The sequence below is a fragment of the Rhopilema esculentum genome, chromosome 5 (assembly GCF_057945365.1).
Source record: "Rhopilema esculentum isolate cy_ngs chromosome 5, ASM5794536v1, whole genome shotgun sequence".
In the NCBI taxonomy this organism is placed as follows: Eukaryota; Metazoa; Cnidaria; class Scyphozoa; order Rhizostomeae; family Rhizostomatidae; genus Rhopilema; species Rhopilema esculentum.
In genome coordinates, this window is record NC_142819.1 from 267,364 (window position 1) to 282,037 (window position 14,674).

The 14,674-nt window shown below is 36.2% G+C and overlaps 1 protein-coding gene across 2 annotated transcripts; it reads left to right on the forward strand.

Annotated features, from left to right (window-relative positions):
* Positions 1-6,222: 6,222 nt before the first annotated feature.
* On the forward strand, positions 6,223-13,629 carry LOC135689573 (uncharacterized). 2 transcript variants are annotated; one of them, XM_089116214.1, is made up of 4 exons: positions 6,223-6,360; positions 7,583-7,648; positions 12,838-12,969; positions 13,296-13,629. In XM_089116214.1, exons 2-4 carry the CDS (start codon positions 7,591-7,593, stop codon positions 13,427-13,429), a joined length of 324 nt encoding a protein of 107 aa, XP_088972340.1. In that variant the 5' UTR covers positions 6,223-6,360; positions 7,583-7,590; the 3' UTR covers positions 13,430-13,629. The 2 variants fall into 2 exon arrangements, with proteins under 2 accessions (XP_088972340.1, XP_088972338.1); XM_089116212.1 differs by having other exon boundaries at positions 6,238-6,360; positions 12,832-12,969.
* Positions 13,630-14,674: the final 1,045 nt, after the last annotated feature.

The window sequence follows — 14,674 nt, forward strand, 5'->3', positions numbered from 1 at the left end:
ACCACAGTACATTCCTGTTAAAGCAATATCAAATGTTGCTTGAAAAATTGCGCCTTTTAACCGAATGTGGCAATGTGAACGGAGCAATTGGGGTCTACATTTGATTGAATAGTTTTGCATATTTGGATCAATATTGGTCTGACTGTACACCTTTACAGTGAATTTAAGTGGAGTGACAATAAAAGGAGCCAACTCTTTACTGCTTTTGATATCTATATTGATCTTTTTGGATGATAAAGGTTTATTGTAACGACTCCCGTAGGTTTTTCAATCTTGTGTTGCCAGATTGACGTTTGTGTAAAGTGATTTAACATCTATGGCAACGAATTCTGTGGAATGTTATCAAGAAATATTAGGGTTCTAAGAGTTAGATGAATCACACAGAATGTTCAAGGTCGACACTTGGTTTCTGGCGGTGGTGGCCCCGTGTACGTCTCATGCAAGAATCGAAACTTCACTCTAACGGGTGAAGTTGACGCTACCCCTATCAGGACCTGACTCCATTGTCGGGACCTTTATCGTCACGTCTGACTAATGACTAGAAGTATCCCACATCTACACCCTCAACTTACATGGAATGAAATCTTCAGATCTAAGCAGATGTTCGCAAATACGGAAAGTGTTCTCTTCAATTTATGTTTTGAAGTTTCCCTCTACCGCCCTGAACTTGGTGACCGTGTTAAAAAATTTCAGTTATCGACGTGATACGCCAAAAGATCGGACAATAAACTTCAGAACTTCCCGTTTTTTAAAGCGGCTCTTGACAGGCTTTCACGTCTGGTGAATCCATGGAATTTTAAACGCTAAAGGGAACAAATCTCCGAAAGTAAATTATGATCCTTGGAATAAAAACATTTGATTTTTCGAATACTTTTGGGTTGAACACTGGTGCAGATTCTGAAAATTTTAGCAATATCAAACAAATGAATAAAAGAACAGATGAGTTTAAACTGATTGTTAAAGGGAACAATCTAAATAAGTGTCTAGTCATCTCCTATGTGCTCAACAAATAGCATTTCTAACGTGATGATATTTTGGGTTTGATCAACACTTTTTAGCGGATACTTTTGGGTCTGTATAAAATACATTCTTTGATACTTTTGGGTTATTTTCGATTTGTGGATGGACCTCCCCGTATAAGCATGGTTTAAGATACTCCCCTGGGGTGTGTCAGAAAAAGTACCACAGTACATTCCTGTTAAAGCAATATCAAATGTTGCTTGAAAAATTGCGCCTTTTAACCGAATGTGGCAATGTGAACGGAGCAATTGGGGTCTACATTTGATTGAATAGCTTTGCATATTTGGATCAATATTGGTCTGACTGTACACCTTTACAGTGAATTTAAGTGGAGTGACAATAAAAGGAGCCAACTAATTACTGCTTTTGATATCTATATTGATCTTTTTGGATGATAAAGGTTTATTGTAACGACTCCCGTAGGTTTTTCAATCTTGTGTTGCCAGATTGACGTTTGTGTAAAGTGATTTAACATCTATGGCAACGAATTCTGTGGAATGTTATCAAGAAATATTAGGGTTCTAAGAGTTAGATGAATCACACAGAATGTTCAAGGTCGACACTTGGTTTCTGGCGGTGGTGGCCCCGTGTACGTCTCATGCAAGAATCGAAACTTCACTCTAACGGGTGAAGTTGACGCTACCCCTATCAGGACCTGACTCCATTGTCGGGACCTTTATCGTCACGTCTGACTAATGACTAGAAGTATCCCACTTCTACACCCTCAACTTACATGGAATGAAATCTTCAGATCTAAGCAGATGTTCGCAAATACGGAAAGTGTTCTCTTCAATTTATGTTTTGAAGTTTCCCTCTACCGCCCTGAACTTGGTGACCGTGTTAAAAAATTTCAGTTATCGACGTGATACGCCTAAAGATCGGACATTAAACTTCAGAACTTTCCGTTTTTTAAAGCGGCTCTTGACAGGCTTTCACGTCTGGTGAATCCATGGAATTTTGAACGCTAAAGGGAACAAATCTCCGAAAGTAAATTATGATTCTTGAAATGAAACATTTAAGTTTTTGAATACATTTAGGTTAAACACTGGTGCAGATTTTGAAAATTTTAGCAATATCAAACACATGAATAAAAAAACCGATGAGTTTAACATGATTGTTAAAGGGAACAATCTAAATTAGTGTCTAGTGGTCTACTATGTGCTCAAAAACACGAATTTCTAAAGTGATATTTTTGGGTTTGATCGACACTTTTTAGCGGATACTTTTGGGTCTGTATAAAATACATTTTTTGATACTTTTGGGCTAATTTCGATTTGTGGATGGACCTCCCCGTATAAGCATGGTTTAAGTTACTCTCCTGGGGTGTGTCAGAAAAAGTACCACAGTACATTCCTGTTATAGCAATATCAAATGTTGCTTGAAAACTTGCCCCTTTAAACCGAATGTGTCACTGTGAACGGGGCAATTGGGGTCTACATTTGATTTAATAGTTTTGCATATTTGGATCAATATTGGTCTGACTGTACACCTTTAGAGTGAATTTAAGCGGAGTGACAATAAAAGGAGCCAACTAATTACTGCTTTTGATATCTATATTGATCTTTTTGGATGATAAAGGTTTATTGTAACGACTCCCGTAGGTTTTTCAATCTTGTGTTGCCAGATTGACGTTTGTGTAAAGTGATTTAACATCTATGGCAACGAATTCTGTGGAATGTTATCAAGAAATATTAGGGTTCTAAGAGTTAGATGAATCACACAGAATGTTCAAGGTCGACACTTGGTTTCTGGCGGTGGTGGCCCCGTGTACGTCTCATGCAAGAATCGAAACTTCACTCTAATGGTTGAAGTTGACGCTACCCCTATCAGGACCTGACTCCATTGTCGGGACCTTTATCGTCACGTCTGACTAATGACTAGAAGTATCCCACTTCTACACCCTCAACTTACATGGAATGAAATCTTCAGATCTAAGAAGTAGTTCGCAAATACGGAAAGTGTTCTCTTCAATTTATGTTTTGAAGTTCTTGTCTACCGCCCTGAACTTGGTGACCCTGTTCAAAATTTCAGTTATCGACGTGATACGCTAAAACTGCGGACAATAAACTTCAGAACTTCCCGTTTTTTAAAGTGCCTCTTGACAAGCTTTCGCGTCTGGTGAATCCATGGAATTTTAAACGCTAAAGGGAACAACTCTCCGAAAGTAAATTGTGATTCTTGAAATGAAACATTTAAGTTTTTGAATACATTTAGGTTAAACACTGGTGCAGATTTTGAAAATTTTAGCAATATCAAACACATGAATAAAAAAACCGATGAGTTTAACATGATTGTTAAAGGGAACAATCTAAATTAGTGTCTATTGGTCTCCTATGTGCTCAAAACACGAATTTCTAAAGTGATATTTTTGGATTTGAACAACACTTTTTAGCGGATACTTTTGGGTCTGTATAAAATACATACTTTGATACTTTTGGGTTAATTTCGATTTGTGGATGGACCTCCCCGTATAAGCATGGTTTAAGTTACTCTCCTGGGGTGTGTCAGAAAAAGTACCACAGTACATTCCTGTTATAGCAATATCAAATGTTGCTTGAAAACTTGCCCCTTTAAACCGAATGTGTCACTGTGAACGGGGCAATTGGGGTCTACATTTGATTTAATAGTTTTGCATATTTGGATCAATATTGGTCTGACTGTACACCTTTAGAGTGAATTTAAGCGGAGTGACAATAAAAGGAGCCAACTAATTACTGCTTTTGATATCTATATTGATCTTTTTGGATGATAAAGGTTTATTGTAACAACTCCCGTAGGTTTTTCAATCTTGTGTTGCCAGATTGACGTTTGTGTAAAGTGATTTAACATATATGGCAACGAATTCTGTGGAATGTTATCAAGAAATATTAGGGTTCTAAGAGTTAGATGAATCACGCAGAATGTTCAAGGTCGACACTTGGTTTCTGGTGGTGGTGGCCCCGTGTACGTCTCATGCAAGAATCGAAACTTCACTCTAATGGTTGAAGTTGACGCTACCCCTATCAGGACCTGACTCCATTGTCGGGACCTTTATCGTCACGTCTGACTAATGACTAGAAGTATCCCACTTCTACACCCTCAACTTACATGGAATGAAATCTTCAGATCTAAGAAGTAGTTCGCAAATACGGAAAGTGTTCTCTTCAATTTATGTTTTGAAGTTCTTGTCTACCGCCCTGAACTTGGTGACCCTGTTCAAAATTTCAGTTATCGACGTGATACGCTAAAACTGCGGACAATAAACTTCAGAACTTCCCGTTTTTTAAAGTGCCTCTTGACAAGCTTTCGCGTCTGGTGAATCCATGGAATTTTAAACGCTAAAGGGAACAACTCTCCGAAAGTAAATTGTGATTCTTGAAATGAAACATTTAAGTTTTTGAATACATTTAGGTTAAACACTGGTGCAGATTTTGAAAATTTTAGCAATATCAAACACATGAATAAAAAAACCGATGAGTTTAACATGATTGTTAAAGGGAACAATCTAAATTAGTGTCTAGTGGTCTCCTATGTGCTCAAAACACGAATTTCTAAAGTGATATTTTTGGATTTGAACAACACTTTTTAGCGGATACTTTTGGGTCTGTATAAAATACATACTTTGATACTTTTGGGTTAATTTCGATTTGTGGATGGACCTCCCCGTATAAGCATGGTTTAAGTTACTCTCCTGGGGTGTGTCAGAAAAAGTACCACAGTACATTCCTGTTATAGCAATATCAAATGTTGCTTGAAAACTTGCCCCTTTAAACCGAATTTGTCACTGTGAACGGGGCAATTGGGGTCTACATTTGATTTAATAGTTTTGCATATTTGGATCAATATTGGTCTGACTGTACACCTTTAGAGTGAATTTAAGCGGAGTGACAATAAAAGGAGCCAACTAATTACTGCTTTTGATATCTATATTGATCTTTTTGGATGATAAAGGTTTATTGTAACGACTCCCGTAGGTTTTTCAATCTTGTGTTGCCAGATTGACGTTTGTGTAAAGTGATTTAACATCTATGGCAACGAATTCTGTGGAATGTTATCAAGAAATATTAGGGTTCTAAGAGTTAGATGAATCACACAGAATGTTCAAGGTCGACACTTGGTTTCTGGTGGTGGTGGCCCCGTGTACGTCTCATGCAAGAATCGAAACTTCACTCTAATGGTTGAAGTTGACGCTACCCCTATCAGGACCTGACTCCATTGTCGGGACCTTTATCGTCACGTCTGACTAATGACTAGAAGTATCCCACTTCTACACCCTCAACTTACATGGAATGAAATCTTCAGATCTAAGAAGTAGTTCGCAAATACGGAAAGTGTTCTCTTCAATTTATGTTTTGAAGTTCTTGTCTACCGCCCTGAACTTGGTGACCCTGTTCAAAATTTCAGTTATCGACGTGATACGCTAAAACTGCGGACAATAAACTTCAGAACTTCCCGTTTTTTAAAGTGCCTCTTGACAAGCTTTCGCGTCTGGTGAATCCATGGAATTTTAAACGCTAAAGGGAACAACTCTCCGAAAGTAAATTATGATTCTTGAAATGAAACATTTAAGTTTTTGAATACATTTAGGTTAAACACTGGTGCAGATTTTGAAAATTTTAGCAATATCAAACACATGAATAAAAAGCAGATGAGTTTAAACTGATTGGTCTGACTGTACACCTTTAGAGTGAATTTAAGCGGAGTGACAATAAAAGGAGCCAACTCTTTACTGTTTTTGATATCTATATTGATTTTTTCGGATGATAAAGGTGTATTGTAACGATTCCTTTAGGTTTTTTCAATCTTGTTTTTCCAGATTGACGTTTGTGTAAAGTGATTTTACATCTATGGCAACGAATTCTGTGAAATGCTAGAATGCATATCGAGAGTTTGCTGTAAAAATAAGGTTACCTGTTTTTGAAGCCAAATCAAAAAGTTATTTGCTTTTCTGAAAAGAACCAATTGAGTCAATAGTAAGAATGTCTGAAAACATCCTACCACAGGGTACTGTACAATAAAACTTTTAATTGTATTAGAAGAAGGAACAATTTCAAGCCAGAGAGGCATGAAAGCTGTTTTTATGGTTGTCTGGTTTCCCATAAAGACGATTTGTTATTCCATAGAATTTGCAATCTGATTGGTGGATAGCAATATTTAGAACTTATTTCTTATTGTCCAGTCTCTTTCGAAAGCAGTATTGTAAACTAAAAATGAACTTGTTTGTCTGGGATATGAATTAATTCGCTGAAGTCCTTTTTTGTAAAAATATCCAAAAAGCGATTACACGCACAATTAACACACAGGAGCATAAAACTTGCGATTTGCAAATATTCGTCAGATTGGATGGTTGCAGAGTTAGAGGTAAGTTTGGACATTTTTGGCATCTCATTTCTTCTATTCCAACTGTTTAACTTGCTTCATACTAATTCGAAACCTCTTTTCACGAAAATATACTCAACAAATATCTATTATTTAGCGTATTTTTCTGTTTAATACTTGGATTAAATTTCGTTCTTTTATGTATATAATTTATTTGCAAATAAGAATTCTCTGACTGTGAAAAGGTTGTAGTACTGAAAAGCTTTTGATCATCTGATTATTTTCTTTTAAACATTTTTAAACATGATTTATTCGTAGGATGAATTTAGCACTTTTTCGTGCTCTCGTTGTCTTTTCCTGGATTGTTCTTAGCTAAAAGTTAGGCTCTAGAAAACGCTAAAGAATTGTTTATGTCTTAGAAACTATTTCTGTTCTCTAATCAGTCTATAGCTATATTCTGTTTTCAACAAAGCCAAACAACAAGGGAGAAGTTTGAACTCTTCTACAACCGTACCTCTGAATCACAAATACATAGCTATAGCATACATTCTCACATTTTGAGCACTTTTGTACTTGAAATCTTGCTCGAATCATTCATTCAGTTGTCTTGAAACTATAAATAATTCAATAGTTCAAGAACATTTTTATGATTTCTTGAGTTTGTACTTCATACGAAATTTTGATTCAACACTTTTAGTTTTGTAAGTATTACACAAAGCAAAAAGTAACTTCCTAAAAAGCAATTGAAGATTTATAAGGTGGTAAAATGCATCGTCAATGGAAGTCACAACCGGGACTAACTCGTCGCAAAAATAGATGTAATAGCATCTCCGCTGAATTTAGTTGATCTAAAGAACAGACATTTCAAGTGAAGTAAATTTTAAGTTAGAACATATTGTCAAAAACTATTGGCCTTGCATAGGAAACATTTACCGAGCACAGCCTCCTAGAGGTATTTCTTTCATTCTAGAGGTTTTTTTTTCTTCTTTCTTCTAGTACTTTTTATGCATGCATTCATTAAAATAAAACCGAACAAGGAATACTAAAGCTGTTTTCGTTGGTAAATATACAGATGACATACACGATTAAGTTAATAATAAAAGCCTTGGGTCTCTGCTTGGCTAGTTGAAGTCAAATGGTTGTAAATGGTAAATGAAGAATGTAAATGGAATTACAGCCCGGAAGATTTAAGTAGAGTACGTTTAGCAAATCCTTTGCTTCAACTTAAAGTCCATATTTAAATGAAATGTGTTTGTATTCTTAGTGTGAACGATGAGGAGCCTGATTCTTTTATTCCTGCTTTGTGCAGTCTTGGCAGCATTTACAAACGGTAAGGGTCTCATTTTTTAACTTCGTCTAAATATTGCTAATCAACAAGAACAAACCGTGTTTACTTTTGCAAAAGTTTATTAAGACATTATATTGACGAGTATAACAGGAATAAGCTTCAGTGAGGTAAATTATTTTTCAGTGAAATCCGTTAGAAATTAAAAGTGATGTAAACATATTGTAAACGAAATGGCCAGATAGGTTTGAGGAGCAGTAGTAGTGGTGTAAGAAGCCAGTTCAAGGGTATAAAAGTCTTATATCGGCTTTCAATCTTTCATTGGGAATATTTAGATCTATCGACACTGGTGTAACTTCAATAAAGTTATGCATTGAAGGTCATTCGCGTTCAGATAAAAGGAGAACTGACACGCAAAAAAACTTTGGCTTTTCCTGGGCAGAATGCGTCGCTGACTTCAAACCTGGTAAAATGTTTCTTCTCAGATTCGCTGTTTCTATTTTTTGTGGACTTTTATCGGTCAATTACGTCCTAGCCAGGATTTGGCTATCACAATTGACATGTTAACAATGGCTTTGTAAAGTTTTTCATCGCAACGGTGAAAGTCAAAGCGAAATCTCGTGTATTACTGAAATTAATCTGCAATAAGAAGACAAAAGATTGTCAGACCTGTCATTTATAAGTTTTAAGAAGCTAAAAATCATAGTTGCAGGTCTGCTAAGACGCTGGTATCCACATTAAGTTTATTTTTATGCCATGATAACTTCGAACCAGCATTCTTTAAGAGATTGCAAAAACCTCTAAGCTTATGAAAAAAGGAATCGTCTTTGTTTGAAAACTGATGCCGTTTCTCCAAAGTTTTCTTTTCTATTATTACAAATAAAATCGCAACAGCGAGGGGAATTAGCAATATCCAAAAAACAAACAAAGTCCTGTCAAGACGGCGGTAAAAGCAATTTTACAATGTGCATTAAGAAAAATTATACTGTGCTTTTTGGGCGCATAAATAAGAATTCCAGAAAAAAATGGATCATGGGAGCTGGGAGTGTGACTAAAAAATCATTTGGCTGAAATTAATTGTCCCATTTTAACAGAGGATGAGGTACTAGGGAACAGTCTTGTCTTGCAAAACACCATTTTGCATCTAAGTTTAAACTGTTTACAAAAGAAGAAAATGTGTCAGTTATTATTACTATTACATCTAATCAGCTACTCGAGTTCTCTGACTAGTGGCTCAAGTTCTAAAGAACAGTTAAGAAATAAGAACAAATTTGTGACTCAACATTTTCTGTTGCCTCAACCCCTTATCAGTTCCCGAAACCCTTCACGCCCTGTGAAAATGGCATAGATACGGCTTTTGACCCCCCTTTGCGACCCCTTTGCGAACTCTCTCGGTATAACGAACCCCGGATAAAATGAACTCTCGATATAACAAACCAAACTATGGGTCCCTTCGTCATAATAATCCTCAATATAACAAACTTTTTATAACTTTTCCTCTGTTATTTTTATATATTTTTTTATATCTTTATATATTTTTTTATTAATATATTTATATATTTATATTTTTTTATGTGCATCGATCAATTTCTCTTGGGGGAAATTCCTATTGTCATCGGCAAGACATGTTGATGATGCATTTCAAGCCCTGGCTGATAGGCTCAGAGTACGAGATGAAAGTTTGATCGCTTCAAAAATTTAACAGATGAGTGTGATGTAATGAGAATGGGTACATTGACACTACAGAATACCTTTCTACATATCAGACATTGTCAATGAGTGACGACAAGATTTTATTGATAGATCCAGATTGAGAAGCAGAGGATTGTTTTCCTCTGCTTCTCAATCTGGATCTATAAGAATGTGACGTAATCGAAGACTTTATTCAGCCGCCAACTATAATTGAAGCGATATCAGCTTTGCCAATTTGTGTGCACCAAATTGTAACGGGAGCATAAAGATCTTCATTTTCGATGACCAACCATTAGTAATATTTGAATTCAGCTTTGTTTTTTGGAGCAAATTGTGCACAGAAGTTGGAGATTGCCTAAGCAAGCCCACCGCAAATTTTTCCGGCGTGAACAACTGCGAAAAGACCGAAAAAGTTTTTCTCCTATAATATTGGAAATTCAGTTAGTGTCATTCTCAAGGAGACTAGTACCGCAAATCCTCGAATAAGCCCCCGGGGCTTATTTGCAAAATTGAATTTTTTGATGGAGGCTTATTCAAGGGGGAGGGGGGCTTATTCGAAGGGTGGCTTATTTCAAAGTTTAGTATTTTCCTTAAAGTGTCTATGTAACGAAATTTCATGTCTTGTATTTTTTAGAGTTATATTTTCCCATCTTTTCTGATACGTTTGACAACAAAATTGTCTTAATTTGACCAGCAATTGTGTGTTTAATGAGACTTTGAAATTATTCAGTACTTGCAAAAACCAAGGCCAGTTTTTGTCGTCACAGTGATGAGTCGGGTCGACAACAATCAGAAAACTGCGGTTGTACAGATAGGTTTTAGTGAGGGAGATATACAGAAAAATTGTGCAAATTGTGATACAAGCACCGAAATTTTAGAAAACACCAAGTTTGATACGCTGAAAAAGATGTGCTATAGACTCCAAGTCGTATCTTGTCCATAAAATCTCTTTTTAGACTGGGGGTACTTCGGTCAAGACCCTTCATTGTACCTTTGGTCATAAATGGAGAACTCCAGGTCATAGAAAGTTGAAATTCACAAGAAAAGGCAGTTTAACGAGCCGAAAAAGATGTAAAATAGACTCAAATCATATTTTGCCCCCTCAATTGTATTTATAAACTGGGATACTCTAGTCCAGACCCCTGGCCATAACTGGAGAACCCCAGGTCATAGAAACTTGGAATTCTCAATATAAAGGCAGTTTGACATGCAGAAAAAGATTGCATAAAGAACCGAATCATACTTCGCCCCTAAGTTCTATTTTTAGACTGAGGGTGCTCTGATACAGACCCCTTATTCTACCATTGGCCATAAACGGAGAACGGAAATTCTCAATATAAAGGCAGTTTGATACGCTGACAAAGATAGTGCAAGATATGATATAGTTCCTATTAACATTTTGAACTCTAAAAATAGAAAAAGGGGGAAACATCCAGTCGGGGTCCATATCCTATCGTTTTAAGTGTACCAAACTGCCTCTTATTGCACAGTTTCATGCTATTCTACCAAAGTTAGACTGAGATACGATAATACCGTCAATAAAAGTCTAGGGCATATTACCCCAGTCTAAAAATATAACAAGGGGGGCAATTTTCAATTCGACGACAAATGCACAATTCAACGTAATAACTGATTTAACTGGTCTGAATGAATGGTTTCGCCTCGACTCATCACTGTGACGTCACAGCTGGAAATAAAATTTCACAATGCAACTGCAAAATATGCATACTTTGACACTCAATAAAAAAAGAACCATTTAACTTATCGGAATTCTGTTTTTTTGTATAAGAACAAAGGCGAAGGATTCTATAGATTTCTTTTAAAATGTTGGAATGGTAAATTTCGCTGCATAGGCACTTTAAAGGTCGACATAAAATCGACATAATTTTCTTAATGGAAGAAATTGAGAAATTACAAAAAGACCTTTTTCAATTTTGGTCTCCAGTCGAAGGAAGTAATACTGTATAGCTATTGTCCTGTGAGGGCTTTCTTGAAATAAGATATTATTTTGCAATTATTATTTCCATGGGGGCTTATCGAGATGGGGGCTTATTTAACAAAGATGAATTTTTAGGAGGATGCTTTTTCGAAAGGGGGGGGGGGCTTATTCGAGCGTGGGGACTTACTCGAAGATTAACGGTAAGCGTCACTTCTTCTCGAGTATATTTTGGTCTTTTCTTTAAATTAGGTAATGAGATGTTAGTTTTGAGGAATTTTCTATATTACTTTATTCACGAGAAACATTGCAATGGATTTAAAACATCTACTCGATGATTTGAGGTACATTTTATCGATTTGATTCTGTTGGAGTACATCACAATGGGGTCTAGATGTAATAGAGTAATTGTATTATGTTTGGTTTTGTGCAACTTTTTGAAGAATTGACAACTAAGGATGGAGTTAAATTTGATGTCTCCAGGGTGGAGGGATGTTATTCCCGAGTACCTCAAGGGTCTGTGATGGGTCCCTTTATGTCTTCTTTCCCATTTAAATGACCTCTGCATCAACTTGAAAACTGTCATTTGGCTATTTCCAGTCGATACTTTGTATGCAGTGATTGAATATGAGATTATTGGTAGCGAAGAATTTAATTAAATTCTTCAGGTAATATGAGCCTGACAACGCAATGAATTTTGATACCTTTAGAAGGAAAAAAGGTACCTCTCCTACAAAAAAGAACGAATTTACAAGAGAAGCAAGCAAAATATCTCGAGTTGATTTTCGATCCATGATGAAGTTTGCATACGCGGAATCATCTGACTCAAACTATTTCCTTAACCTAACTTGATGTTCTTAATCTAACGTACAAACGATATTTCTGGCCTCAACTTGTCAGGTCTTGACTATATGTCCGACATCAACTATGGTGACCAGTGTTAAGGTAAGATCTAACCCTGAAAAATGAAAAAAATATTAAGCTAGTGTTCTGCAGCCCTTACTGTCTCTGGTGCATCAAGAGGCAAATGCTTTACAATGAATTGAGGTATAACCCCTGTACAGTAGAAGATTGTGCCAGGAGTTAGGTGACTCCTCTAACTTAAAGAATAATCAACGACCTGAATTATCTCAATGTCCCTTCTGAAGGATATCTGTCCTTTCCATAGTTACTTTTTAAGAGCAATATGCACGTGAATCTTTTTGTGTCCGTTATTGGAAAAGTTTATAATGCATTTTATGTTTCATGCATAGTGGAAACTTGCTGACCTAACCTCCTTTCCCAAAATGGATGGCCGGTAGTCAGTTAGCTTTTTTGTTTCTTAATTGATTTCGATCTTATGAATAAGAAATTACAAGTCTCTCCGAACCAACAGATAACGAGAAAGGAGAATCCACCTGGTGACTGAGCAGTCATGAGCGCCGTCCATTATTGACAAAGATTTCACAAACTTCTCTCTACATAGATATAAGCAGACTTTCTTTCTTTAATCGCATTAAAAATCTTGAGATTATTTTCGGCTTTACGTGATGCCTTTATTCTTCAGTCATGAGCTTTCATATTGAATGCCTTTGCTTATGATAACGTGTCTATTTTAAAGCTTTAGGTGAAATCGAGAATGAAGAAGCCAATGACGTGAATACAGAGATAGAACAGGATGAGAACCTTGATGCCGATAACCAGTTGTCTCGTGACAATGGAGATGAGGACCTAGAAAGCAATGATGAGACAAAGAAAGGTTCTTGAGATTTTCCAATCCTACTTCATAATCAAATCTTTTACAAAAGTTTTGCAAGACATCTGGAATACTTTTGTATCAAACATAAAATATTTCAAAAAGTTAAATATATGCTTTGCATTAACGTTACGTTTAATGCTTCGTTCGTAGCAAACACAATTGTAAATTTTCTGAAATGTTCTTCAATTTTGTCTTCTATTCTTGAAAATAGCAATCACGAGTTTAATTATGTTAAATGTATGGTCTTTTTTGTTTCCTTTTTAATCCAAATCATGAAATGTATTACCTTTTGAAAATAAATTGATATGAAGTTAATCTCCTTGCAGATGCATCGTATCGTTCCTATGTCCGCCGCCGTCGTTCCTATGTCCGCCGCCGTCGTTCCTATGTGCGCCGCCGTCGTTCCTATTTCCGCCGCCGTCGTTCCTATTTCCGCCGCCGCCGTGCCTATGGCGGTTAAATTCCTTCATGGAAAGTTCGTCCGCTAACTCTATGGACACGGCACTGGCATGTGCGTAGTTGATAAGTCTGTACGAATGCTATTACTACAAAGATAACGTATAGACAGACTTAGATGCCATTTTTAATCAATTTGTATACACATTTTAGCAATATACTTAGCCTGGAAAATTTTGTGTCTTACATCGAACTAAATTCTCATTCGCATAGCTTTCTTCCGTTTTTATCTCTAAAAAAGCATGATAGATAATTAGGCAGGGCTATAATTAGCAAGAAACTGAAGCGAATTTCTCAAGGCTGTTAGTCAAATCGGATACCAGCAGTGGCGGACTGGCTCAGAATTTTTAACCGGCCACAAATACCTAGAGGGACCCAGGTGGGTGTGGTCTGAAAATCAGGGCGTGGCCAAGTGAGCATTTCATCATAATCGATCAATTTCTAAGCAACATAACATATATAGCACTAACAGCAAAGTTGAGCTGTTGATAACAAATGGGTGCTGAGTACACTAATTGAAAATTAACATTAAATAATAAAAATTCTGTCTGATTTGGATTTCAGTAATTTTGCACAAGAGACTTTCTCGAAGAAACAAAGTTAAAAGTTATAAGAAAACTAGCCTAAGATGCGTAAAGGATAGTAAGTTTAAATTACAGAATATCTGAGGTGTGAGGAAGCCTTATCTTTACTGAAACTTAAACAAAAGGTGGCAGACCTAGAAATAGCAAACTAGAAAGGAAGGTGCACTGATTCGATTTTTAGAAGTTGTGGCTCACATGCGGAATACATTGAACGTCTATTGGATTGTACAAATTTCTATCAAAAATTCAAAATGGAAAAACGTGCTCAGCGACAAATAAAGCCAAAGCGTTTCTATATACGAAAATTTGATATCTTAATCATGATGTTACAGCTAAATCATAGCAAGAAGGTTCTCTATCATTTTTGTGTAATCATCCGCTAAATTGGTTTGCTGTCCGTATTTTAGACTTAATACGTGCTTACAAACTATATTTTTCACAAAACTTTTAAGTTTATCATTTCGAAGACCGTTTCAATCAAATGCTACCAGAAGTTGCATTTCTTTAATTTGCTTTCCAAGAAACTAGTGATCAGTCCTGTCCCCTTTTTGCATCAACTTGCCTTCCTTTCTGAGAACCATTTGCGATTCGAAGTTTATTCGTCCATTATGTGCAATTTGGCTAATTCTTGCAATTTTATTGACATCTTTTTTATGTCATTTTTT